The sequence below is a fragment of the Hemiscyllium ocellatum genome, chromosome 1, assembly GCF_020745735.1.
Source record: "Hemiscyllium ocellatum isolate sHemOce1 chromosome 1, sHemOce1.pat.X.cur, whole genome shotgun sequence".
In the NCBI taxonomy this organism is placed as follows: Eukaryota; Metazoa; Chordata; class Chondrichthyes; order Orectolobiformes; family Hemiscylliidae; genus Hemiscyllium; species Hemiscyllium ocellatum.
This window is the reverse complement of record NC_083401.1, coordinates 106238582-106264763: the sequence shown is the minus strand read 5'-3', so window position 1 is coordinate 106264763 and position 26182 is coordinate 106238582. Positions and strand designations below refer to the sequence as shown.

At 44.2% G+C, this 26182-nt stretch overlaps 1 protein-coding gene across 3 annotated transcripts in view; it reads left to right on the top strand.

Annotated features, from left to right (window-relative positions):
* The window catches only part of wdr19 (WD repeat domain 19), a 166918-nt gene that overhangs the window by 22680 nt on the left and 118056 nt on the right, over nt 1-26182 (top strand). For all 3 annotated transcript variants that reach the window (XM_060824819.1, XM_060824812.1, XM_060824829.1), the window contains 2 exons: nt 5696-5811; nt 9760-9875. In XM_060824819.1, coding sequence (XP_060680802.1) covers nt 5696-5811; nt 9760-9875 — 232 coding nt within the window. The remainder of the gene's footprint in view (nt 1-5695; nt 5812-9759; nt 9876-26182) is intronic.

Here is a 26182-nt window from a genome sequence, read left to right as displayed (position 1 = left end):
TTGATCTTAGGATAAAAGGTCGGCAAAACATCAAGGGCCAAAGAGCCTCTGCTGTGCTATACTGTTCTATGTTTTATCGTTTTTAACTAACTGACTGCCTCATTTTTATATGAACCAGGAATGCTATTTTTAAGATTTCTGTCTTTGCCAAGGGCTCATCTGGATGCTAAATAAATATTTCAAACAAAATGTTACTCTACCAGTCCTTGAGATAAAGAAAATATGTTGTTAAATTTCTATCCAATAATGTATTTAATCTCTTATTGTTAATAAAATAGAACTGTAGCCTTTATCATTAAATAATGTCTCAGGTGAATATTCCTTTTAAGTATGGCAGACTCGAACAGATTTATTACAGTTAATGTAGTTTACCAGCCACTTTTCCTGAAATGAATTTCCTGAAATTGCTAGGAATTTATTTCTGGTATAACAAGTTTAATATCAGTAAAGCTAGTGTTGAATCATATTAATTTTTAAGAGTTCATATTTCAGCATAGTTTAATGGAACAGACTTAATGTATTGGTCATGACATTTTGTACTCTACTAGAACTTATGCTGTGATCTATCGGAAACTTATTTTCATTTTTCAGAACATGATGATTGGCTCTGGAGTAATACAGTATTTGGTATTGTGTTTTACAGAGCTTTAATAATTCTTGTGATAATGCATTCTCTCTTGTATAGAATATGCAAACAAGAAATACATTTTCTTCCCACTTACGGAGTGGGAGCATTAATGATAAGGCCAGCATTTAATGTTCTCCCTAAGTGCCCCTGGGAAAATAACTGTTACAGCCATTTTGAATTGCAAGTCCTTGTGAAGAAGATACACCCAGGAAGCTGGTTGGTAAGGAATCCAGGATAGGGAGTGCAGTAGGGCGTGCCAGTAACAACAACAGGCATATAAATGACGACAGGGAGAAAGTGAGGTTTGCAGATGCTGGGGAGCAGAGTTGAGTGTGTGTTGCTGGAAAAGCACAGCAGGTCAGGCATCATCCAAGGAGCAGGATATAATATAAATGAAGACAGAATGCAAAAGAACCTCCATAGGAATGGCAATATCTATGGAGAGAGAGAGGCAAGAGTTAACATTTTGAGTCAATATGGCTTTTCTTCAGAACATGCGGAGCTGTAAAAAAAAAAGTATGTCAACCAGGTGAAGCTACAACAAAGGACTACGTGCATGTTAAACAGCAGAAGCAGCATGCTGCAGACAGAGCCAAGTAATCCCACAAAAACAGATCTGATAAAAAGCATTTGCAGTCTTGCTTGCTCAGTCGTGAATGATGGTCGACAATTAAACAAATAATTTTAAAGAGAAAATACCTCTTTAAGTTCAGGTTCTCGAATGATAATGAGTATGACAAAGTTCAGTACTCAACAGAACAAACACAAATATATAAATCAAAGTCAGCACTCCATCTTTATTGAACAATTCCCACTTTTACTTAGTTATTTCACGTGTGAAGGAAAAGCTCCAGCACAATGCTTTCCTTGGCTAGCCTTCGGGTAGTCTTTTGATGACGATATGTGGGCTTAGTAGACCTGACCAGATTAAGCCACAGCTAGTCACAAAAAACAGGTATAGTTAGCCGACATCTCCGCCACCTACAAATGGATCCCACCATCTGGGATATATTTCCCTCCCACCCCTATCCACTTACCACAAAGACCGTTCCCTCCGTGACTATCTGGTCAGGTCCACGCCCCCCATCCATCCTCCCCTCCTGACTCCTTCCCCTGCCACCACAGGAATTGCAAACCCTGTGTCCACACCACCTCCCTCACCTCCATCTAAAGCCCCAAAGGAGCCTTCCACATCCACCAAAGTTTCACCTGCACTTCCACACATGTCATTTATTGCTCCTAGTGCGGTCTCCTTTACATGGGGGAGACAGGACACCTTCTCGCAAAGTGCTTTAAGGAACATCTCCACGACACCCATACCAATCAACCTCATTGCCCCACATAGCCGAACATTTCAACTCCCCCTCCCACTCTGCTGAGGACATGCAGGTCCTGGGCCTCCTCCACCGCCACTCCCTCACCACCCGACACCTGGAGGAAGAACATCTCATCTTCCGCCTTGGGACCCTTCACCCCCAGGGCGTCGGTGTGGATTTCACCAGTTGTCTTGTTTCCCTCAATTTTCCTGCTCCTCTGATGCTGCCTGACCTGCTGTGCTTTTCCAGCACCACTCTCATCTTGACTCTGATCTCCAGCATCTGCAATCCTCTGTTTCGCCTGAAAACATTTGCAAATATATTCATTCAGAATTGTCAAGTGGGTGATTCCAAGCCTTCTCATGAAAAAAATTCACATCACAGATGCCAGTCTGAAGTCAATCATTTCACTCCAGGTGATACCAAGAAACGACTGAGGGCAAGACTGATGGACCTAGACAGCAACTTGGGACCAGCATTACTTTCCACTGACTACTTGCACTCCTGAACTGGCCATGCCCCTTGTCAGCTACAGTTATAACATTGACATTTATGTACTGCCCACAAAAAGCAGGACAAACCCAATCCTGCATCTACCCTATCATTAGTCTGCTCTCAGAAAAATAATGGAGGGTGCCATTACAATACAATGGAGCTGTCAGGATTTATTGCCCAGAGGATTGTTAACAGTCAACCATGTTGCTGTGGATCTGGAGTCACATGTGTATCAGACCAGGCAAGAGTGGCAGATACCCTTCCCTAAAGCACATTTGTGGGCGGCACAGTGGTTAGCACTGCTGCCTCACAGCGCCTGAGACCCGGGTTCAATTCCCGACTCAGGCGACTGTGTAGAGTTCGCATGTTCTCCCCGTGTCTGCGTGGGTTTCCTCCGGGTGCTCCGGTTTCCTCCCACGGTCCAAAGATGTGTGGGTCAGGTGAATTGGCCATGCTAAATTGCCCGTAGTGTTAGGTAAGGGGTAAATGTAGGGGTATGGGTGGGTTGCGCTTCGGCGGGTCGGTGTGGACTTGTTGGGCCGAAGTGCCTGTTTCCACACTGTAAATCTAATCTAAGTCTAATCTAATCTAATCTAATTAGTGAATCTGAAGTGTTTTTATGGCAACCAACAGTCATTAAGTGGTTACTAATGAGCTAACTGTTTAATCCAGATATTTTAATGAATTCAGTTTTCCCCATCTGCTGTGGTGGAATTCTAACCCATGTCACCAGAATATTAAGGTGAGCTTCTGGGTTATTAGTCCAGTGACTTACCAGTACATCACTACCTCCCCCATTGTGCCAAACAGGTACCATGCAATGGCATCTCTAACAAGAGAGAGAATCTAACCGTCTCCTCCGATCTTCAGCACCATTATCATGACTGAATCACCCACTATCAGCATCTGAGAGTTTAACATTGACCATAACTTGAACTGGATTGTCTCAGGAGTTTAGCAACAAGAGTGGCTCAGGAGACTGGATATTATGCAGTGAGTAACTCATGTCCTGACTCCCCAATAACAGTCCACTATCTGAAAAGTACAAGTCAGGAGTCACCCCAGTTGCCTTGACGAGTGTAGCTCCAATTAATGCAAGAAGTTTGAAACCATCCATAACAAAGTAGTCCATATGATCGGCACCTCAGCAACTACCTTAATCATTTGCTGCCTCCACCATTGATTCACAGTGGCAGCTCTGTGTATCATCTCCAGATGCACTTGCCAAGTAACTTGCCAAGGTGCCAACCCGCAATCAGTACCCTCCAGAAGGACAAGGGTAGCAGGTACATGGGTACACCACCACTTGTAAGTTCTCCTCCAAGCTACTCACTGACCTGACTTGGAACTGTATTGCTGTTCTATTCTTTTTCTTACAGCACTGTGGGTGCCCCTCAACCTCTTAAGACTGCAATGGTTCAAGAAGGTGGCTCACCATCACCTTCACTGGGGCAATAAGAAATAAGCAATAAATGCTGGCCTAACCAGCTGCAGTAAATCCTCACTGAAGTTGTAGTTCCTGAAAATCACAACTTTTAAGTGAAACAACTTTAAATGCATGAGAGATTTTCTTAGATATAAATGTTAAAGATCTAATCAGTTTCCTTGGGATATTTATCATTTGGAAAGAAATAGGGTAAAGCTCAAGTCGAGTACCTAACAAATGCAGAACCATGTATTCCTAGCTGAAATATCTTTAAAGATCAAATTCATAACTATATCTTAAAATAAAAGTACAGGTATGCAAAGTTACAGTTCTCGGTGAGTAAGCATCACTAACCTTGGTGCGCTTTTATTTAGTAAAAAATGAGGTCTGCAGATGCTGGAGATCACGGCTGAAAATGTGTTGCTGGTTAAAGCACAGCAGGTTAGGCAGCATCTCAGGAATAGGGAATTCGACGTTAGATGCTGCCTAACCTGCTGTGCTTTAACCAGCAGCACATTTTCAGCGCTTTTATTTAGACCCATTGTATTTTGAAACCTCTAAAAACAATTAGTCTGAAGCAATGTTTCATGATACTAACACATTTCCTATCAAAATTCTGAAATGTCATTTATACAGAGGAACCTCTATTATCCAGCATTTGAATCCCCGAATTTCAGATTATCCAAACAAGATTGAAAGGTCCCGATGCTTGGCTAACAATGTTATCTGGCATTCGATTATCCAGCATTTGATTAACTGAACAAAATACTCCCCGCCCATGCCCTTCAGATAATCAAGGTTCATTTGAATGTGTGAACCCTTTAACATAAAATTCCCTTTGTCATGTAATTGGGTTAAGTCTTTGGTGTACTGAGAACTAACTAGCTGTTGAAATGCAATTTTAAAAAATACCCACCATTTAATCTATTTACATTGACCAGGCTCCATCTAGTGGCGGTAGTTAGAGAGTGCAGGAACTGGCCCAGGACCTAATCTAAAGATGTGCTGAGCGATGAGACTAGGGATCAGATCAAGAGTGGAAAGCATTGCTGGTTTTTGGCGTAGGCAAGGCCCAGGGAGTAATGAGATATGAGGATCATGGGCAGGGTGCATTGGGGGTTGCAAGTTGCAAGACCTGGGTAGCAGATAGAAGAAGACTAGGAGTCATGACAGAAAGCAAGGATGCCAGAAACGGAGGGCAGTGGGGTGGGTGAAAAGAATGGCTGAAGGAGAGAGCAGAAGTGCTGATGGAAAGGTCATGTGAGCAGAACAGAACTGGAAGACTGTCAAGCAATGTTCAAGTGAAACGAGTAACAATAAACGATTATGCTGACAATACTTTATCAACAACATAAAAATAACAGCATTAAGTGGATTGATTTTCTGCAAGGACTTACTACCATTCAGATCCCATGAAAGACAAAAAGTGTTGTAGGCATGTTTGAACCAACATTCTTTAAGCAAAGATATTATCAATTTCACCTATTGAAGCGCAAACAGTTGCATTTTGTCTCTCGAGCTCTTTTTTTGTATCTGGGAAACTACTTATTGTAGCTATTTCAACAACAGCAAGAATTTGTCTAAGCATAAAAGTGAGCACTTTACAAGTAGAGGATATTTAAGATACTGCGGATGCTGAAAGTCTGAAACTCAGAAGATCTGGCTGCCTCTATGGAGAGGGAAATAGAGTTAACGTCCAGTTAATGATTCCTCTTCAGAATACTAAGGATGTTCTCGCCATGTAAAATTACAAATGCTTTAATAACACCCCTTGCTCTTACCCTCACCAACCCAATTTAATAATTCATGCTTGTAATGTGTTTTTATCAGGGATCAGATGTCATTTCTGATGTGGTCAAAAGCAGGATCATTGCTTGCTGTTGGAACAACCAAAGGAAATCTGCTTGTTTATAGTTTACAGACCTCTCGCAAAGTTCCAGTTCTCGGTGAGTAAGCATCACTTACCTTGGTGCGCTTTTCTTTAGATCCATTGTATTTTGAAACCTCTAAAAGCAATTAGTCTGAAGCAATGTTTCATGTTACTAACACATTTCCTATCAAAATTCTGAAATGTCATTTATACAGAGGAACGTCTATTATCCAGCATTTGATTAACCAAATTTCAGATTATCCAAACAAGATTGCAAGGTCCCGATGCTTGGCTAACTGTTACCTGGCACTCGATTATCCAGCATTTGATTAACTGAACAAAATACTCCCCGCCCATGTCCTTCAGATAATCAAGGTTCATTTGAATGTGTGAACCCTTTAACATAAAATTCCCTTTGTCATGTAATTGGGTTAAGTCATTGGTGTACTGAGAACTAACTAACTGCTGAATTGCAAACTTAACCTTGGCTAAGGATTGTTTAAAATTTTAAGTTGAACTTCCTGGTTTTCATCAGGCAGAACTGCTGGATATCCTCCAATGAGCCAACTTGCTTGTGAGATTTTCCAATCATTATGGGCCAAGTTTCTAATTTGTGCTTTTGAAATATGAAGCTCCATGTCAGAGCAGTAATCATCAAAGATCAAATCAGAAGTGTTTTACACTCTATTTTTCTTTCAAATTCTCTATCAATCGTTTCCATGAAACAGAAGCTAGATGTATTTAGGATGGAACAGGAAATTATCTCTTACTGATTTTCATTTTTGGCATGCTTCAGGCAGCACATTGATGCATCATTTTGAAGTATCAGTGTAAGGAAAATTTCTAGTTCCCAACAATAACAAGCCTGAAATTGCAATGGAGAATTAAACTTATGTTTAATCCTGGAACCTCATCCCAAAAAGATAAGAACGGCATTATATTTCCAATTTGGGGTAGTATATGTGATAAGACCATAATTACACATTTCAAGGATTTGTTCTCTTTTGATTGGTAAATATTTCCATCCTTAATGATGGGGGAATCCCAGCACATTTTGCATATGCTAGGTTGAAGCTTTTTGTTTTAATTCACTTGTGGCACATGGGGTCGCTGATTAGCCAGCATGCATTGCCCATCTCTTGCTGACTTTGAGAAGCTGGTGGTGAGCTGCCTCTTGATCTCTGCAATACACGTGCTGTAGGTAGATCCACAATGCCCTTAGGGAGGGAATTTCCAGGCTTTGACCCTACAATAATGAAGGAATGACCATATGTTTCCAAATCAGGTTGCTGAGTAGCTTGGAGGGGAACTTGAAGGTGGCGATTTTCCCATGCATCTCCTGCCTTTGTCTTTCTAGATGGATGTGGTCATGGTTTTGGAAGGTGCTGTCTAAGCATCTTCGACAATTTTCTGCAGTAGATGTTGTAGATAGTACAAATTACTACCATTGAACATGGCTGGTGGAGGGAGTAGATGTTTGTGGATGTGGTGCCAGTCAAACGGGCTGCTTTGTCCTGGTTGGTGTCAAGCCACTTGAGTGTTGTTGGAGCTGCAGTCCAGGCAAGTGAGGAGTATTCCATCACCTGACTTGTGCCTTGTAGAAAGTCAGAGAAAGTGAGGGCCGCAGATACTGGAGATCAGAGTCGAAGAATGTGGTGCTGGAAAAGCATGAATAGTAAGGCAGCAACCAAGGAGCAGGTGCTGCCTGACCTTGTAGGTAATGGGCAGGCTGTGGGAAGTTAAGAGGTGATTTATTTGCCTCTGACCTCTGACCCTATTCCTGAGATGCTGCCTGGCCTGCTGTGCTTTGACCAGCAACACATTTTCAGCTGTGATCTCCAGCATCTGCAGACCTCATTTTTTACTCTGACCTAAGATACTTGTAGACACTATTTATTTGGTGAGTCCAGTTGAGTTTCTGATCAATGGTAAACCTCAGAATGTTGATAGTGGGGAAAGTTGGTGATGGTAACACCATTAAATGTGAAGGGACCGTGTTTAGATGATCTCTTATTGGAGATGGACATTGCTTAGCGTTTGTGTGCTGAGAGTATTACTTATCACTTGTCAGCCCAGACTTGGATATTGTCCAGATCTTGTTGTGTTTGAAAATGGACTGCTTCAGTGCCAGAGGAGTCATGAAGAGTGCTGAACAATTTTTAACTTAAAGGGGAGAGTGGATGACCCATCTCAGACTCCTGACATTCCAAGCATCACGGTTGCCAGTCTTTAAACAATTCCGTTTATTCTATCTGATATCAAGACACAGGATACAGTAAATGCTATGGGGCCTGACAATATTTTCTTGCATAAAGACTAGAGACTTGTGCTGCAGCTCAAGAGATGCCCCTAGCCTAGTTATTTTGGTGCTACAGCATTCATATAACAAAGCACAATACTCACAACCTAGCAAATGGTCAATTGCCTGGGGGCAAATGTGGGGCAAGGTAAAAACTTTTTTGAGCTTGAAGAGATGGTTTTGGTTGTTTGAGGTCCATCTAAGAACATCATAGCAGGTGAACCTCAGGGTAGTGCCCTGATCTTCCTTCTACCATGATGTCAGGTGGGGATATTTGCTGATAATTGCATAATGTTCAGCACTATCGTCAAGTCTTCAGACACTGTAACAGTGCATGCGCAAGTACAGCAATATCTGAATAGCTTGGATTGATTGGTGGCAGAAAGCATTCACAATGACAAAGTGCCAGATATTGGCCACCTCCAACAAGAGACAATCTAGCAATTATCATTTGGTATTCAATCAAATTATCATCACTGAACCCCCACTGTCAACATTCTGGGAGTTACCATTTACCAAAAACTGAACTAGTCTAGCCATACAAATTCTGTGGCTGCGAGAGCAAGTCAGAGGCAAGGAATCCTATCGAGTAAGTCACACCCTGCCTTCCCAATGCTTATCCACCATCAACAAGGCAGGTATGTCATAAAATACTCCCTAGTTGCCTGAATGGGTGCAGCCAACCAAAATTCAAAACGTTTGATATCATCTAGGATATACCATCCTGCTTGAATGACACCTATCCTCTATTTTCAGCATTCACTCCCTTCATCACTGCTGCACTGTGGCAGTACTGTGTACCATCTACAAGGTACATTGCAGTAACTCAGCAAGGCCACTTTCAAAGCACCTTTCAAACCTGCAAACTCTGTAACCTAGAAAGACCAGAGCAGCATATACATGGGGATGTCAGCACCTGCACATCCCTTGCAAGTTACACATCAGGCTGTCTTGGAACTATATCACTGTTCCTTAATTGCTGCAGGATCAAAACATGGAACTCCCTTTCTAATACCATATTATGTATCCCTGCATTCGAAGTACTGCAGTGCTACAAGAAGGCCGATCGCTACAATTTCTCCCAAGCAGTTATGTTTGGGAAATAAATGATAGCTTGGTCAACGAAGACCACATGCACTTGAACAAATAAGTAAAAGAAATTACAACAAGGCAAACAATTAATCTTAAAGTTACATTACCTAATTTGTGGAGTAGCAATCCAGTGAGTATGCGGTAAAATCCATGTCATGTTTAAGTGCTGTCAACCCAGTGATTTGTTCATTTTATAACATGGTTGTAACTTCCTATGCCATTTGTGAGTTCCTCAAATGCTTCTACCTTGAGAGATGTAAAGCTGTGAATGATAAAGTCAGGATGAGACTAGGAAAAGAAGGAATATGTACTCTGAATATTGACTTCATCTGTTTGATTTTTACAGTCCCAATGGCTTGGGAAATGCAAGTTTCAGTATTGTTTTTCATAAAGGGAGCATTTTTTCATGTTCCATTTTATTTTCCTGGATTTCTTTAATTAGGATGATGCTGACAATTGGTACCTTGTGGCCCAGTCCTGCTCTGTCAACCCTTACAATCATTAGTCTGGGCAATTTAGATGTACCAAAGGTGATAATGATAGTGTGTAAAACCACTCTTTCACTGAGTGGTGTCTTGTATTCATTCCAGCAAGAATTAATCTTTTACTTCTCCTTCCTCACCAACCTCTCAGGGAAGCATACAAAACGGATTACTTGTGGTTGCTGGAGTTCCCAGAACCTGCTTGCACTGGGTAGCGAAGACAAGACGATCACTGTCAGCAACCAAGAGGGAGATACAATCAGACAGGTGAGTAAGAGAACATACCAGACTTTGCCAATTGACATCATTTAATTTCTGATGATCATTTAAAATAGGTTAAATAACACTAAAATAATCCAATTTAGAAAAGCTAAAAGTATACTTTAAAAGCTAAAAGGGAGTGGGAGAGGTGGTGGTGGTGGTTCTGGAAGCTGAGATAACTGACTTCCATGACGTGACTGCAGGTGTCCCTCAGGGTGTATGTATTTTTTTTACATCAACCTGTTCAGATGAATTTTGACACACCTCTGAACATTAACTTTGCATTTCTAGAGTCTGGAGTGCCTCAGGGTAGTGTCCCAGGCTCAATCATTTTCAGCTGCTTCATTAATAACCTTTTCTCCATCATAAGGTCTGAGGTGGGATTTTTGCTGTTGTTGGAATAATGTTCAGCACCATTCATGACTCCTTTGTTACTGAAGCACTTCATATCTGAATTCAGCAAAACCTGGATGATACCTCGGTTTAAGGCTGACAAGTAGCAGGGAACATTCATGCACCACATGAGGCAGTGACCACCTTCAAAAAGAGAGAATCTAACCCTTGACATTCAATGACATTATCATCACTACATCGCACTATCAATATCCTTGGGGTTACCACTGATCAGAAACTCAACTGGACTGCCATACATATGTAAAAAGTGAAGTCTGCAGATGCTGGAGATCAGAGCTGAAAATGTGTTGCTGGTTAAAGCACAGCAGGTCAGGCAGCATCCAAGGAACAGGAAATTCGACATTTCGGGCCAGAGCCTGATGAAGGGCTCTGGCCCGAAACGTCGAATTTCCTATTCCTTGGATGCTGCCTGACCTGCTGTGCTTTAACCAGCAACACATTTTCAGCTGCCATACATGTGTATAAAATATGTACACACATACAAAATATACTGTGGCTACAAGGGCAGGTCAGAGGCTATGAGTACTGCAGCAAGTAATTTGTGTCCTGACTCCCTAAACCCCGTCCACTATCTATAAAGCAAAAGTCGGGTGTGATGGAATATTTCCTAACAGCATTCAAGAAGCTTGAAACTATCTGGACGAAGCAGTCCTCTTGTTTGGCGTCGCACTCCCAAACTTTCACTCCCTCTAATGTTCAGTAGCAGCAGTGTGTACTGTCCACAAAGTACGCTACAAAAATTCACTAACACTTCTTAGATAGAATCTTCCAAAACCATTACCATATCACCTACAAGGACAAGGGCAAAAGATACATGGGAGCACCAGCATTTGCAAGTTCTCTTCCAAGCCACGTTAAAACATATCAAAACAGCCGTATGTCATTACATAATAACTTTCACAAATTTCATGTGAAAATCTGTCATGTATGGTTAGATTTTTAGTTTTTGATGTTTTTGCCTTGTATATTGATTTTGGTTATCATTTCCTGGCATAAGCTTTCAATTATTTATCTAAAATGGCAAGGTACCAGGCATAATATCCACTCTAAAGTGATGTGGGGACCAGACAAGTTGAGATGGTTCTCTCACAGGTATACTTAATGTTAACAATTATTAGGGGCTTTGATGGAGTAATTTGGTGTATGCTTTGTTCACTTCATGTTTCATATGGTAATAAAGACACATCTAGTATCAATACTGTTCTGATCCCCATGGTGACCAATATCTTAAAAAAATACATTTATCAAACAACCTTATCAGAGGAGCTTAATGGCCAGGATTTCACATTTTATAACTCGTACTTTAACAAGCAAGCCAAAACCAATATCTTCCTCTTGAATAATAGGCAAATTATTTTCAATAAAAACTACAAATTAAACTGCAAATAAGTTATGCAATAAGAATAATTCTCATGGATGTACTGGCTGTTCCCTTAGTACACATAACAGCACATGCAGCCACAAGTCCTTCAAAACTCTGCCTCCCTTGGGCAGAGTTCCACTTCATATCTCCAGTGACATGATTGGGAAATAAATATTCCAGGATGCATAGTATTTCAAAAAACATGCAGAATGGCAAAAGAAGAGGATTAACCTTGATAATCGAGGATGACACAAGATCATGAAGTAGAATCTGTGTGGATTAAGATTATTGACAGCATAAATCAGAAAAAAGCTCTTACAATATTTTTACTATTGAACTGAGCATTAAATAAGAAATTACTGAAGCTTGTTTTTTTTATTTAAAAGCAATGTAGTAATTGTGAGAGACTTTAATCATCATCTATGATTGCCAATTGACGAAGGTTGTCTCTAAAATTTGTCTTTGAAATGATTGTGTAATATTTAGTGAATTGGCTTATGTTGCAAACAATAGTAGTAAATCTGAGAGTTTGGAGTGTTTTAGAAATAGCAAAGGACACCAACAAAGACTTGATAAAAAGGGAAAAAATAAACTAGCAAGCAATAAAAGAATTTTAAGAATTTTACAGCTGTATAAAAAAGAAGAGTAGCTAAAGTAAACATTGGTCCCTTAGAAGCAGACACCGAAGAAATTATCATGGAGAATGACAAAATAGAACATAGACTATTATAGCGCTGTACAGGCCCTTAGGCCTTCAAGGTTGTGCCGACCTGAGAAACTGATCTGAACCCATCTAACCTACACTGTTCCATTTTCACCCATATGTCTATCCAATGACCATTTTAAAAACCTTGAGGTTGGCGAGTCTACGACTGCAGCAGGCAGGCCATTCCATGCCCCTTCTACTCTGAGTAAAGAAACTACCTCTGACATCTGTCCTATATCATCACCCCTCAATTTAAAGCTATGTCCCCTCTTGCTAGCCATCTCCGTCTGAGGAACAAGGCTCTCACTGTCCAACCTATCTAACCCTCAGATTATCTTGTATGTCTCAATTAAGTCACCTCTCAACCTTCTCTCTAATGAAAACAGCCTCAAGTCCCTGAGCCTTTCCTTGTAAGTCCTTCCCTCCATACCAGCCAACATCCTAATAAATCTCCTCTGAACCCTTTACAAAGCTTCCACATCTTTTCTATAATGCGGTGACCAGAATTGTACGCAATACTCCAAGTGCAGCCGCACCAGCATTTTGTACAGCTGCAGTATGACCACATGGCTCCGAGACTCAATCCCTCTACTAATAAAAGCTAACACACTGTATGCCTTAACAACCCTATCAAATTGAGTGGCAACTTTCAGAGATCTATGTACATGGACACCGAGATCTCTCTGTTCATCTACCACTACCAAGAATCTTACCATTAGCCCAGTACTCTTTATTCCTGTTGCTCCTACCAAAGTGAATCATCGCACACTTTTCCACATTAAAATCCATTTGCCGCCTCTCAGCCCAGCTCTGTGGCTTATCTATGTCCCTCTGTAACCAAAACATTCCTTGGCACTATCCACAACTCTACCAACCTTAGTGTCATCCATAAATTTACTACCCCATCCTTCTAAGCCTTCATCTAGGTTGTTTATAAAAATGACAAACAGCAGTGGTCCCAAAGCAGATCCTTGCGGTATACCGCTAGTAACTGAACTCCAGGATGAACATTTCCCATCAACCATGACCCTCTGTCTTCTTTCAAAATTAAAAATCTCACAACACCAGGTTATAGTCCAATAGGTTTAATTGGAAGCACACTAGCTTTCGGAGCGACGCTCCTTCATCAGGTGACAGTCGCTCTAAAAGTTAGTGTGCGTCCAATTAAACCTGTTGGACTATAACCTGGTGTTGTGTGATTTTTTAACTTTGTACACCCCAGTCCAACACCGGCATCTCCAAATCATGTCTTCTTTCAGCTAGCCAATTTCTGATCCAAACCGCTAAATTACCCTCAGTCCCATGCCTCCGTATTTTGTGCAATAGCCTACCATGAGAATCCTTATCAAACCCCTTCCTGAAATCCATGTACACCACATCAACTGCTTTACCCTCATCCATCTGTTTGGTCAGCTTCTCGAAGAACTCAATAAGGTTTGTGAGGCACGACCTATCCCTCACAAAACCGTGCTGACTATCCCTAATCAACTTATTCCTTTTTAAATTATTATAAATCCTATCTCTTATAACTTTTTCCAGCACTTTGCCCGCAACCGAAGTAAGGCTCACTGATCTATAATTACCAGAGTTGTTTCTACTTCCCTTTTTGAACAAGAGGACAACCACTGTGGCACAGTGGTTAGCACTGCTGCCTCACGGCGCCAGAGACCCGGGTACAATTCCCGCCTCAGGCGACTGACTGTGTGGAGTTTGCGCATTCTCCCAGTGTCTGCGTGTGTTTCCTCCGGGTGCTCCAGTTTCCTCCCACAGTCCAAAAATGTGCAGGTTAGGTGAATTGGCCAAGCTAAATTGCCCATAGTGTTAGGTGAAGGGGTAAATGTAGGAGAATGGGTCTGGGTGGGTTGCGCTTTGGTGGGTCGGTGTGGACTTGTTGGGCCGAAGGGCCTGTTTCCACACTGTAACTAATCTAACCTAATTTGCTTTCCTTCAGTCTTCTGGCACATTCCTGTAGACATTGACAACATAGAGATCAAAACCAAAGGCTCTGCAATCTCCCCCCTGGCTTCTCAGTGAATCCGAGGATAAGTCCCACCCAACCAAGGGGACCTATCTATCTTCACACTTTCCAGAATTGCTAACACCTCCTCCTTGTGAACCTCAATCCCATCTATTCTAGTAGCCTGTATCTCAGTTGTCTCCTCTACAGCATTCTTTTTCCATTGTGAATACTGAAGAAAAATATTGATCTTTCTTCCACATCTCCTCAGACTCCACACACAATTTCCCACTACTATCCTTGATTGGTCTTAATCTTACTCTAGTCATTCTTTTATTCCTGATATACCTATAGAATTCTTTTAGGGTTTTACCTTGATCCTATCTGCCAACGACTTCTCATGTCCCCTCCTGGCTCTTCTTAGCTCTCTCTTTAGGTCTTTCCTGGCTAACTTGTAACTCTCAAGTGCCCTAACTGAGTCTTCACGTCTCATCTCCAAATAAGCCGCCTCCTTTTTCTTGACAAGACCTTCAAATTGTTTAGTAAACCATGGCTCCCTGAATCAACAACTTCCTCCCTGCCTGACATGTACATACTTATGGAGGTCAAGCCTTAACATTTCGATAGTGTCCTGCAGTTTCCTTCCCCATCCTATGCATCCTAAATCTTGCCTAATTGCATCAAAATTGCCTTACCCTCAGCTATAACCATTGCCCTGTGGTATATACCTATTCCTTTTCCATCGCTAAAGTAAACATAACTAAATTGTGGTCACTATCACCAAAGTGCTCACCTACCTCCAAATCTAACATCTGACTGCGTTCATTACCCAGTACCAAATCCAACGTGGCCTTGCCCCTTGTTAGCCTGTCTACACACTGTGTCAGACAACCCTCCTGCATACATTGGACACAAACTGACCTACCTAAACTACTTGAATTACAGTATTCCCAGTCAATATTTGGAAAGTTAAAATCCCTCATAACAACTACCGTGTTGCTCTTGCTCCTATCCTCTACATCTCTGGAACTATTTGGAGGCCTAAAGAAAACTCCCAACATAAGCCCACACTACCTCAGTAAACATGTCCTCAAACGTCCTTTCTACCATGTCTCCTCCTGGCCTTAATTAACAATACCCCCACACCTCCCCCTCTTTTACCATCTTCTCTGTTCTTACTGAAACATCTAAATCCTGGAATGTGCAGTAACCATTCCTGTCCCTGCTCTATCCATATCTCTGAAATGGCCACAACACTGAAATCCCAGGTACCAATCCATGTTGCAAGTTCACCCACCTTATTCCAGCTGCTCTTGGCATTGAAGTAGACACACTTCAAACCAATTTTTTGCTTGCCTTTTGAAACCTTACTTCTGACCTCACTACTCTCAACCTCCTGTACACTAACTGCAATTTAGGTTCCCATCCCCTGCTGAATGGCGAAGAGATTGAACAAGTATTCTGCGTCTACTGTGACATCCGTATTGATACCAAGATCCTTGTGTATAAGACAGTTGTCTTTTCAACTTGTCCATCTGGCTCCAAAACTGGGACTACATGCAGACACTACCTCACATCTCTCCAGAAGTATCATCAATGCTGTCTGAGAAATTAAGGGCAAGGCCGCACGGTGGCTCAGAGGTTAGCACTGTTGCCTCTCAGCACCAGGGACTCTGGTTCAATTCCAGCCTAGGCCGACTGTCTATGTGGAGTTTGTACATTCTCTCTGTGTCTGCGTGAGTTTCCTTCGGGTACTGTTTGGCGTCCTGAAGGGAGAGGGTGACCAGCCTCAAGTCGTGGTCCATGTAGGTACCAACGACGTAGGTAGAAAGAGGGATAGGGATGTAAGGCAGGATTTCAGGGAGCTAGGGTGGAAGCTGAGAGCTAGAACAAACAAATGTTATCTCTGGTTTGTTACCGATGCACGAGATAGCGAGACAATGAATAGGGAGACATATCAGTTGAACACATGGCTGTAAGAATGATGTAGGAGGGAGGGTTTCAGGTACTTGGATAATTGGGGCTCATTCTGGGGAAGGTGGGACTGTACAAACAGGACGGTCTTCACATGAATCAGAGAGGTACTAATATCCTGAATGGGAAATTTGCTGGAGCTATTTGGGTGGGTTTAAACTAGCTCAGCAGGGGGATGGGAACATGAGGTGTAGTTGCAGTGCAGTGGGGGATGAGAGTAGGGAGGACAGGGACAGGATTTCAAGGTCACAAGAATGTGCTGGCAGACAGCAAGCTGGTTTGAATTGTCTACTTCAATGCCACAAGTATCCGAAATAAGGTAGGTGAGCTTGGAGCATGGATAGGTATCTGGGACTTCGATGTTCCTTTTGGAGTCATGGATAGAGCAGGGTGAGAAATGGATGTTGCAGGTTCCAGGGTATAGATCTTTAAATAAGAACAGGCAAGACTGTAAAAGAGGGGGAGGTGTGGCCTTGTTAGTCAAGGTGGCTGAAAGAACATTTAACGAGGTCTCGTCTACTGAAGTAGTGTGGGCTGAGGTTAGAAACGAGAGGAGAGGCCACACTGCTTGGAGTTTTTTATAGGCCTCCGCAGAGTTCCAGGGAGGTGGAAGAGAGGATTGGCAAAATTATTCTGGGTAGGAGTGAAAGGAAGAGGGTTGTCATTTTGGGGGACTTTAACTTCCCCAACATTGACTGGAAATGCTATAACTCTAGTATGCCAAATGGATCAGTTTTTGTCCAATGTGTACAGGAAGATTTCCTGACACAGTATGTCGAAGGGCCAACAAGAGGGGAGGCCACACTGCATCTGGCGCTTTGTAATGAACCAGGCCAGGTGTTTGATTTAGTTGAAGATGAGCACTTTGGATAGAGTGACCAATGAAGGGCTTATGCCCGAAATGTCGAATTTCCTGTTCTTTGGATGCAGCCTGACCTGCTGCGCTTTTCCAGCAACACATTTTCAGCATAATTCAGTTACGTTTAGTTTAACGATGGAAAGGAATAGGTACATGCCACAGGTCAAGAGTTACCGATTGGGCAAGGACAATTATGATGCGATTAGGCAAGAATTAGGATGCATAGAATGGGGTAGCAAAATGCAGGGGATGCAGACAATGGAAATGTGGGTCTGGTTTAAGGAACAGATATTGCGTGTCCTTGATAGATATGTCCCTGTCAGGCAGGGAGGAAGCGATAAGGGAAGGGAACCGTGGTTTACTACAGTAATTGCATCTCTTGTTAAGCAGAAGAAGGAGGTGTATGTGTTGATGAGGCAAAATGGTTCAGATGAGGCGATGGAGAGTTACAGATCAGCTAGGAAGGATTTAAAGAGAGAGTTAGGAAGAGCAAAGAGAGGACACGAGCAGTCTGTAACAAATAGAATAAAGGAGAACCCTAAAGCTTTGTATAGGTATGTGAGGAATAAAAGGATGACTAAGGTCAAAGGAAAGTTGAAGGTGGCCCCTGTGGAGATCGGAGAGGTGCTAAATGAACATTTCTCAACGGTTTTCATTCAGGAAAAGGAGAAAATTGTAGAGGAGGAGAATGCAGTAGGAGATGTTAGATTATAAAGGAGTGAAAGTAGACAAGTCTCCTGGGCCGGGTGGTATTTATGAGGATTCTGTGGGAAGCTAGGGAGGAAATAGCAGAGCCTTTGGCGTTGATATGAGTCATCATTATCTACAGGTTTAGTACCAAAGGACTGGAGGATTGCAAATGTGCACTTGTTCAAGAAGGGCAATAGAGATGACCCAGGTAATTGTAGACCAGTGAGCCTTACTTCTGTTGTAGGAAAGATTTTGGAAAGGATTATAATAGATGAGATTTATAATCATCTAGCAAACAACAACTTGATTTCCGATAGTCAACATGGTTTCATCAAGGGCAGGTCGTGTCTCACAAATCTTATTGAGTTTTTTTGAGAAGGTGACCAAGCATGTAAGGTAGGGCAGTTGACATGGTATACCTGGACTTCAATAAAGCCTTTGATAAGGTTCCACATGGTAGGCTGTTGGAGAAAATGCAGAGGCATGGGATTGAGGGTAATTTAGCAGTGTGGATTAGAAACTGGCTTTCTGAAAGAAGGCAGTGAATGGTGGTTGATGGAAAATATTCCGCCTGGAGTCTGGTTACTAGTGGTGTGGCACAAGGATCTGTTTTGGGACCACTGCTGTTCGTCATTTTTATAAATGAGTTAGGCGCAAGCATAGGTGAATGAATTAGTAAATTTGCAGATGGCACTATAGATGGTGGAGTGGTGGACAGTTTGCAAGAATGTTACAGATTGCAGGAGGACTTAGATAAACTGCAGGATTGGGCTGAGAGGTGGCAAATGGAGTTCAATGCAACTAAATGTGAGGTGATGCACTTTGGGATGAATAACAGGAAGGCAGAGTACTGGGTCAATGGAAAGATTCTTGGTAGTGTGGATGTGCAGAGGGATCTTGGAGTTCATGTACATAGGTCTCTGAAAGTTGCCACCCAGGTTGATAGTGCAATTAAGAAGGCATACAGTATGTTAGGTTTCGTTTGTAGAGGGATTGAGTTCCGGAACCGCAATATTATGCTGCAACTATACAAAGCACTATTGTGTACAGAAAAGGTGCAGAGATTTACCAGGACGTTGCCTGGTCTGGAGGGAAGGTCTTATAAGGAAAGGCTGAGAGACTTGGGTCTGTTCTCATTGCAAAGAAGAGGGGGTTTGATAGAGACATACAAGATGATCAGAGAATTAGATAGGATAGACAGTGAAAGTCTTTTTCCTAGGATGATGATGTCAGCTTGTACGAGGGGGCATAACTACAGATTGAGGGGTGATAGATTTAAGACAGATGTCAGAGTCAGGTTCTTTACTCAGAGAGTGGTAAGGGTGTGGAATGTCCTACCTGCCAATGTAGTTAACTCAGACACATTAGGGAGATTTAAACAATCCTTGGATAAGCACATGGATGATGATGGGACAGTGTAGGGGGACGAGCTGAGAATACTTCATAGATCAGCACAACATTGAGGACTGAAGGCCCTGTTCTGCACTGTATTGTTCTATGTTCTACGTTCTACTCCAGTTTCCTCCCACAGTCCAATGATGTGCAGGTTACGTGAATTGGTCATGTATATGTAGGCTAGGTGCATTAGTCAGGGGAAATTAGAGTAATAGAGTAGGGCAATGAGTCTGGGTGGGATACTGTTCAGAGGGTTGGTATGGACTTGTTTGGCCAATAGGCCTGTTTCCACGCTGTAAGGATTCTATGATAGATCTTTGCGGTAGATCAATAGGTTATAGTGCAGGATATTAAGACAGGCCATGACAGGTTGCAATTGGACTTTTCGCTCCAGGACACGCTGGTCCACTCTTTCTTCACTCCAAACATTCCCCTCACAGCCCCACGGTACCTTTTTCTGCAATCATCAAAGGTGTAACAACTGCCCATTTACCTCGTTCTTCTTCAGTCTGCAAGGCCCCAAATGTATCTTCCAGATGAAGCAGCATTTTACCTGCACTTTACGCAATCTAGTCTACTCCATTTGCTGCTCACAATGTGGTTTCCTCTACAATGGGGGAACGTAGAGTAGACTGGGTGATTGTTTTGCAGAACACCTATGCTCTGCCCACAGAAATGACCCTGAGCTTCCAGTTGCCTGCCACTTTTAACACACCATCCTGTTCCCTGACCAACATCTTTGTCTCAGGCCTGCTTTAGTGCTCCAGCGAGCTCGGCGCAAGCTGAAAGAGCATCTCATTTTGCGCTTGGGGACCCTGCAGTCATCTGGACTCAATATCAATTCAATAATTTTAGGGCATGAGTTCTCCCATGTGCTAACCCCCAACCCTACATTGCCAGGCCTTGTTATCACACAGTCTGAAATTACACACTATCTATTGTTAACCACTAGCAGTCTCCATTAACAACTATTCACTCTCCTAGCCAGATTGTATTCACTCCTTTGTCTGTCCAATTGTTCTTCTCTCACTTTGGGCTCTATTCCCACCTAGCAACTATTCCTTACCCCCCCCCCCCACTCCCACCATATCTTCTGCGTATAAATCAACATTATCCTAGCTACCATTAGTTCTGAGGAAGGGTCACCGGACCTGAAATGTTAACTCTGATTTCTCTTCACAGATGCTGCCAGACCTGCTGAGCTTTCTTAGCAACTTCTGTTTTTGTTTCTGATTTACAGCATCCACGATTGTTTTGATTTTTTTTATTAAATATGATTGGAACCTGATAGGTCCAGAGCTTAACTGTACAACAGTGGAAAGGTGTTGGATGTGAATGATGTAGTTAGATCATAAGACATAGGAGCAGAAATTAGGCCATTCAATCATGGCTGATAAGTTTCTCAATCCCATTCTCCCGCTATTTCCCTGTAATCCTTAATACTGAAGAACCTCTTTATCTCAGTCTTAAATATAGAACATACAACATTACAGTGCAGTACAGGCCCTTCGGCCCTCAATGTTGCGCCACCTTGTCATACTAATCTGAAGCCCATCCCACCTACGCTAGTCCACATATGTCCATATGCCTGTCCAATGACGACTTAAATGCTCTTAAACTTGGCAAATCTACTACCATTGCTGGCAAAGCATTCCATACCCTTACTACTCTCTGAGTAATGAAACTACCTCTGACATCTGTCTTATACCTATCTCCCAGTAAAAAATGAGGTCTGCAGATGCTGGCGATCACAGCTGAAAATGTGTTGCTGGTTAAAGCACAGCAGGTTAGGCAGCATCTCAGGAATAGGGAATTCGACGTTTCGAGCATAAGCCCTTCATCAGGAATGAGAGAGAGTAGCCAAGCAGGCTAAGATAAAAAGTAGGGAGGAGGGACGATGGAGGTGGGATAGGTGGAAGGAGGTCAAGGTGAGGGTGATAGGCCGGAGTGGGGTGGGGGCGGAGAGGTCAGTAAGGAGATTGCAGGTTAGGAGGGCGGTGCTGAGTTGAGGGAACCGACTGAGACAAGGTGGGGGGAGGGGAAATGAGGAAACTGGAGAAATCTGAATTCATACCTTGTGGTTGGAGGGTTCCCAGGCGGAAGATGAGGCTCTCCTCCTCCAGCCGTCGTGTTGTTATGTTCTGCCAGTGGAGGAGTCCAAGGACCTGCATGTCCTTGGTGGAGTGGGAGGGAGAGTTAAAGTGTTGAGCCACGGGGTGGTTGGGTTGGTTGGTCCGGGCGGCCCAGAGGTGTTCTCTGAAGCGTTCCGCAAGTAAGCGGCCTGTCTCCCCAATATAGAGGAGGCCACATCGGGTGCAGCGGATGCAATAGATGATGTGTGTGGAGGTACAGGTGAACTTGTGGCGGATATGGAAGGATCCCTTGGAGCCTTGGAGGGAAGTGAGTGTGGAGGTGTGGGCGCAAGTTTTACATTTCCTGCGGTTGCAGGGGAAGGTGCCAGGGGTGGAGGTTGGGTTAGTGGGGGGGTGTGGATCTGACGAGGGAGTCACGAAGGGAGTGGTCCTTGCGGAACGCTGATAGGGGAGGGGAGGGAAATATATCCTTGGTGGTGGAGTCCGTTTGGAGGTGGCGGAAATGACGGCGGATGATACGTTGTATGCGGAGGTTGGTGGGGTGGTAGGTGAGAACCAGTGGGGTTCTGTCTTGGTGGCGGTTGGAGGAGCGGGGCTCAAGAGCGGAGGAGTGGGAAGTGGAGGAGATGCGGTGGAGGGCATCGTCGATCACGTCTGGGGGGAATCTGCGGTCCTTGAAGAAGGAGGCCATCTGGGCTGTGCGGTGTTGGAACTGGTCCTCCTGGGAGCAGATGCGGCGGAGACGAAGGAATTGGGAATATGGGATGGAGTTTTTGCAGGGAGCAGGGTGGGAGGAGGTGTAGTCCAGGTAGCTGTGGGAGTCAGTCGGTTTATAGTAGATGTCTGTGTTGAGTCGGTCACCCGAGATAGAGATGGAAAGGTCTAGGAAGGGGAGGGAGGAGTCTGAGACAGTCCAGGTGAATTTCAGGTCGGGATGGAAGGTGTTAGTAAAGTTGATGAACTGTTCAACCTCCTCGTGGGAGCACGAGGCAGCGCCGATACAGTCATCGATGTAGCGGAGGAAAAGGTGGGGGGTGGTGCCAGTGTAGTTGCGGAAGATGGACTGTTCCACATATCCTACGAAGAGGCAGGCATAGCTGGGGCCCATGCGGGTGCCCATGGCAACTCCTTTAGTTTGGAGGAAGTGGGAGGATTGAAAAGAGAAGTTATTCAGGGTGAGGACCAGTTCAGTCAGTCGAAGGAGGGTGTCAGTGGAAGGGTACTGGTTGGTGCGGCGGGAAAGGAAGAAGCGGAGGGCTTTGAGTCCTTCGTGATGGGGGATGGAGGTGTACAGGGACTGGATGTCCATAGTGAAAATAAGGCGTTGGGGGCCGGGGAAGCGAAAATCCTGGAGGAGGTGGAGGGCGTGGGTGGTGTCCCGAACATAGGTGGGGAGTTCTTGGACTAAAGGGGACAGGACCGTGTCGAGGTATTGGGAGATGAGTTCGGTGGGGCAGGAGCAGGCTGAGACAATGGGTAGGCCGGGGCAGGCAGATTTGTGGATTTTGGGCAGGAGGTAGAAACGGGCGGTGCGGGGTTGTGGGACTATGAGGTTGGAGGCGGTGGATGGGAGATCCCCTGAGGTGATGAGGTCATGGATGGTCTGGGAGATGATGGTTTGGTGGTGGGAGGTGGGGTCGTGGTCAAGGGGGCGATAAGAGGAGGCGTCCGCGAGCTGGCGTTTGGCCTCAGCGGTATAAAGGTCAGTGCGCCAAACTACCACTGCGCCTCCCTTGTCTGCGGGTTTGATGGTGAGGTTGGGATTGGAGCGGAGGGAGTGGAGGGCTGCACGTTCTGAGGGTGAGAGGTTGGAGTGGGTGAGAGGGGTGGACAGGTTGAGTCGGTTAATGTCGCGGCGGCAGTTGGCTATAAAGAGGTCGCGGGCGGGTAGGAGGCCAGCACGGGGTGTCCAGGTGGATGGGGTGTGTTGGAGGCGGGAGAAGGGGTCGTCAGAGGGTGGGCGGGAGTCTTGGTTGTGAAAGTAGGCACGGAGGCGAAGGCGGCGGAAGAATTGTTCAATATCTCGGCGCGTGTTGAACTCATTAATCCGAGGGCGTAGGGGAATGAAGGTGAGGCCCCTGCTGAGGACTGATCTTTCATCCTCAGAGAGGGGGAGATCTGGAGGGATGGTGAAAATCCAGCAAGGCTGGGAGCTAGGACCTGGTGTGGGACTGGGGCTGGGGCTGGGGGCGGGGTTAGGGGCGGGGACAAAGATCGAAGTGGGGGCGGAGTTAGACGTGGTGACGTTGCTCGATGTGGGGGCGGAGTCAAGCGTGGGGGCGGGGTCATGCGTCGTGACGGAAATAAGCGTGGGGGCGGGGTTATGTGTGGTGGCGAAAGTCGGTGTGAGGGCGGGGTTATGCGTGGTGACGAAGGTTTGCGTGGGGGCGGGGTTATGTGAAGTGACGAAAGACGGCGTGGGGGCGGGGTTATGCGTGGTGACGAAGGTTTGTGTGGGGGCGGGGTTACGTGTAGTGACGAAAGACGGCGTGGGGGCGGGGTTATGCGTGGTGACGAAGGTTTGTGTGGGGGCGGGGTTACGTGTAGTGACGAAAGACGGCGTGGGGGCGGGGAAACCTGAGGATTTGTGCTCCTGCAGGTTAGTGATGTCAGTGGGGGCGGAAGTGGCTGTGCCGATGGCAACCGGAGGGGCAGAAATGGTTGCGGCGACGGAGGAATGGTGGTCATCCCCGGTAACCTCCCCTCATATATTCAATGACCTGACCTGCACAGCCTTCTGTGGCAATGAATTCCATAGATTCACTACTCTCTGACTGATGAAGCTTCTCCTTATCTCTGTTATAAAAGACTCTAAGACTGTGCCCTCGGGTCCTAGTCTCTCCTACCAATGGAAACATCTTCCCAATATCATCTCTGTCTAAGCCATTCAGTATGTTTCAATCAGATTCCCTCACATCCCTGTATACTCCATCACGTGTAGACCCAGAGTCCTCAAATGTTCCTCATGTGTTAAGGTTTTCATTCCTGGCTCCATTCTTGTGAACCTACTCTGAACTTGCTCCAAGGCCAGTACATCCTTCGTGAGATAGAGAGCCCAAAACTGTGCACAATACTCTAAATATGGTCTGACTAGAGCCTTAGACCCTCAGAAGTACATCCCTTCAAGTATTTTCAAGTCCTCTCAAAATAATTGCCATCATTGCATTTGCCTTCCTAACTACTGATTCAACTTGCAAGTTTACTTTGAGAGAATCCTGATCTCAAACTCCTAAGTCTCTTCGCACTTCAGAGTTGTGAATTTTCTCCCCATTTAGAAAATGGTCCAAGTCTCTATTCTTCCTACCAAAGTGGATGACCTCACACTTTCCTACTTTATACTCCATCTGCCACTTCTTTGCTCATTCTCCCAACCTGTCCAAATCCTTCTGCTGCCTCCTCAATGCTACCTGTCCTCTACCTGTCTTTGTCTCATCTGCAAACTTAGTCAGAATGTCCTCATTTCCTTCATCTAAGTCGTTAATGTATAAAGTGAAAAGTTGTGGTTCCAAAGCTGAGCCTTGTGGAACACCACTTGTCATCTGCTGCCATCCTAAGGAGGACCCTTTTATTCCCACTCTCTGCTTTCTGCCAGACAGCCAAGCTTCTATCCATGATAGCACCTTGCCTCTGACACCAGTAGCCTCCTGTACAGTCAAGGGCCTTCTTGAAGTCCAGGTAGGTAACATCCATTGGTTCTCCTTGGTCTAATCTGCTTATTACATCCTCAAATAATTCTAGCAAATTTGTCAGGCATGACCTCCCCTTGATGAATCCATGCTGACTTTGCCCTATTTTTACCATACGTTTCCAAGTAATCAGCAATCTCATGCTTCACAATGGATTCCAGGATCTTACCCACTACCAAGGTTTGGCAAATCGGTCTATAATTTTCTGTCTTTTACCTTATTCCCTTTTTGAATAAGGGTATCACATTAGCAATTTTCCAGTCCTTTGGGATCTCCCCAATTCTAGCAACTCCTGAAAGATCACTACTAATGCTTTCACTATCTGTTCAGTTATCACCCTTACAACTCTAGGGTGTAGTCCATCAGGTACAGGAGATTTATCTGCCTTCAGGTCACTCAGGTTTTCTTCTCCCTGGTGCTGGCCACCATACTACTACCTCTACCACCCCATCTCTAATTTTTGGGATATTACTTGTATCTTCCGTGAAGATGGACATGAAGTAATTATTCAGTTCCTCAGTGTCATTTTTCTGCAGCCCAATGTCCTCTTTTGCCCTTTTATATATCTAAAGAAACTCCTACAATTTTTTTTATATTAGTGGCTAGCTTACCCTCCTATTTAATCTTCTCCCTCCTTATATCATTGTTTGTTGCCCTCTGTTGGTCTCATAAGCTTCCCAATTCTCTGGTTTCTCATTGCCTTACGCCTCATTATATGCTTTCTCTTTTGCGTTTATGCTATCCCTGACTTCCCTAGTCAGCCATAGTTGCTTCATCCTCCCTGTATCACCTCCTTTTCCCTTAGAATGAATCTCTGCTGTGTCTCATGAATTACTCCCAGAAACTTCTGCCATTGCTGTTTCACTATCTTTCATGCTAGGGTGCACTCCCAGTCAATTCTACCCAGCTCCTCCCTTATGCTCTGTAGTTGTCTTTATTCAACTGTAATACAGTTACCTCTGGTTCTGCCTTCACCCTCTCAAGTTGTAGAGTAAATTCAATTGTATTATGATCACTGCCTCCTAAGGTTTCCTTCACCCTAAGCTCTGTTATCAAGTCTGTCCCATTGTACAACACTAAATCCAGTATTGCCTGTTCCCTTGGGGGCACCACCACAAGCTCCTCCAAAAACAATGTTCTGTGTTTGTTGTACTATCCAGGCTACTTGATCTTTAT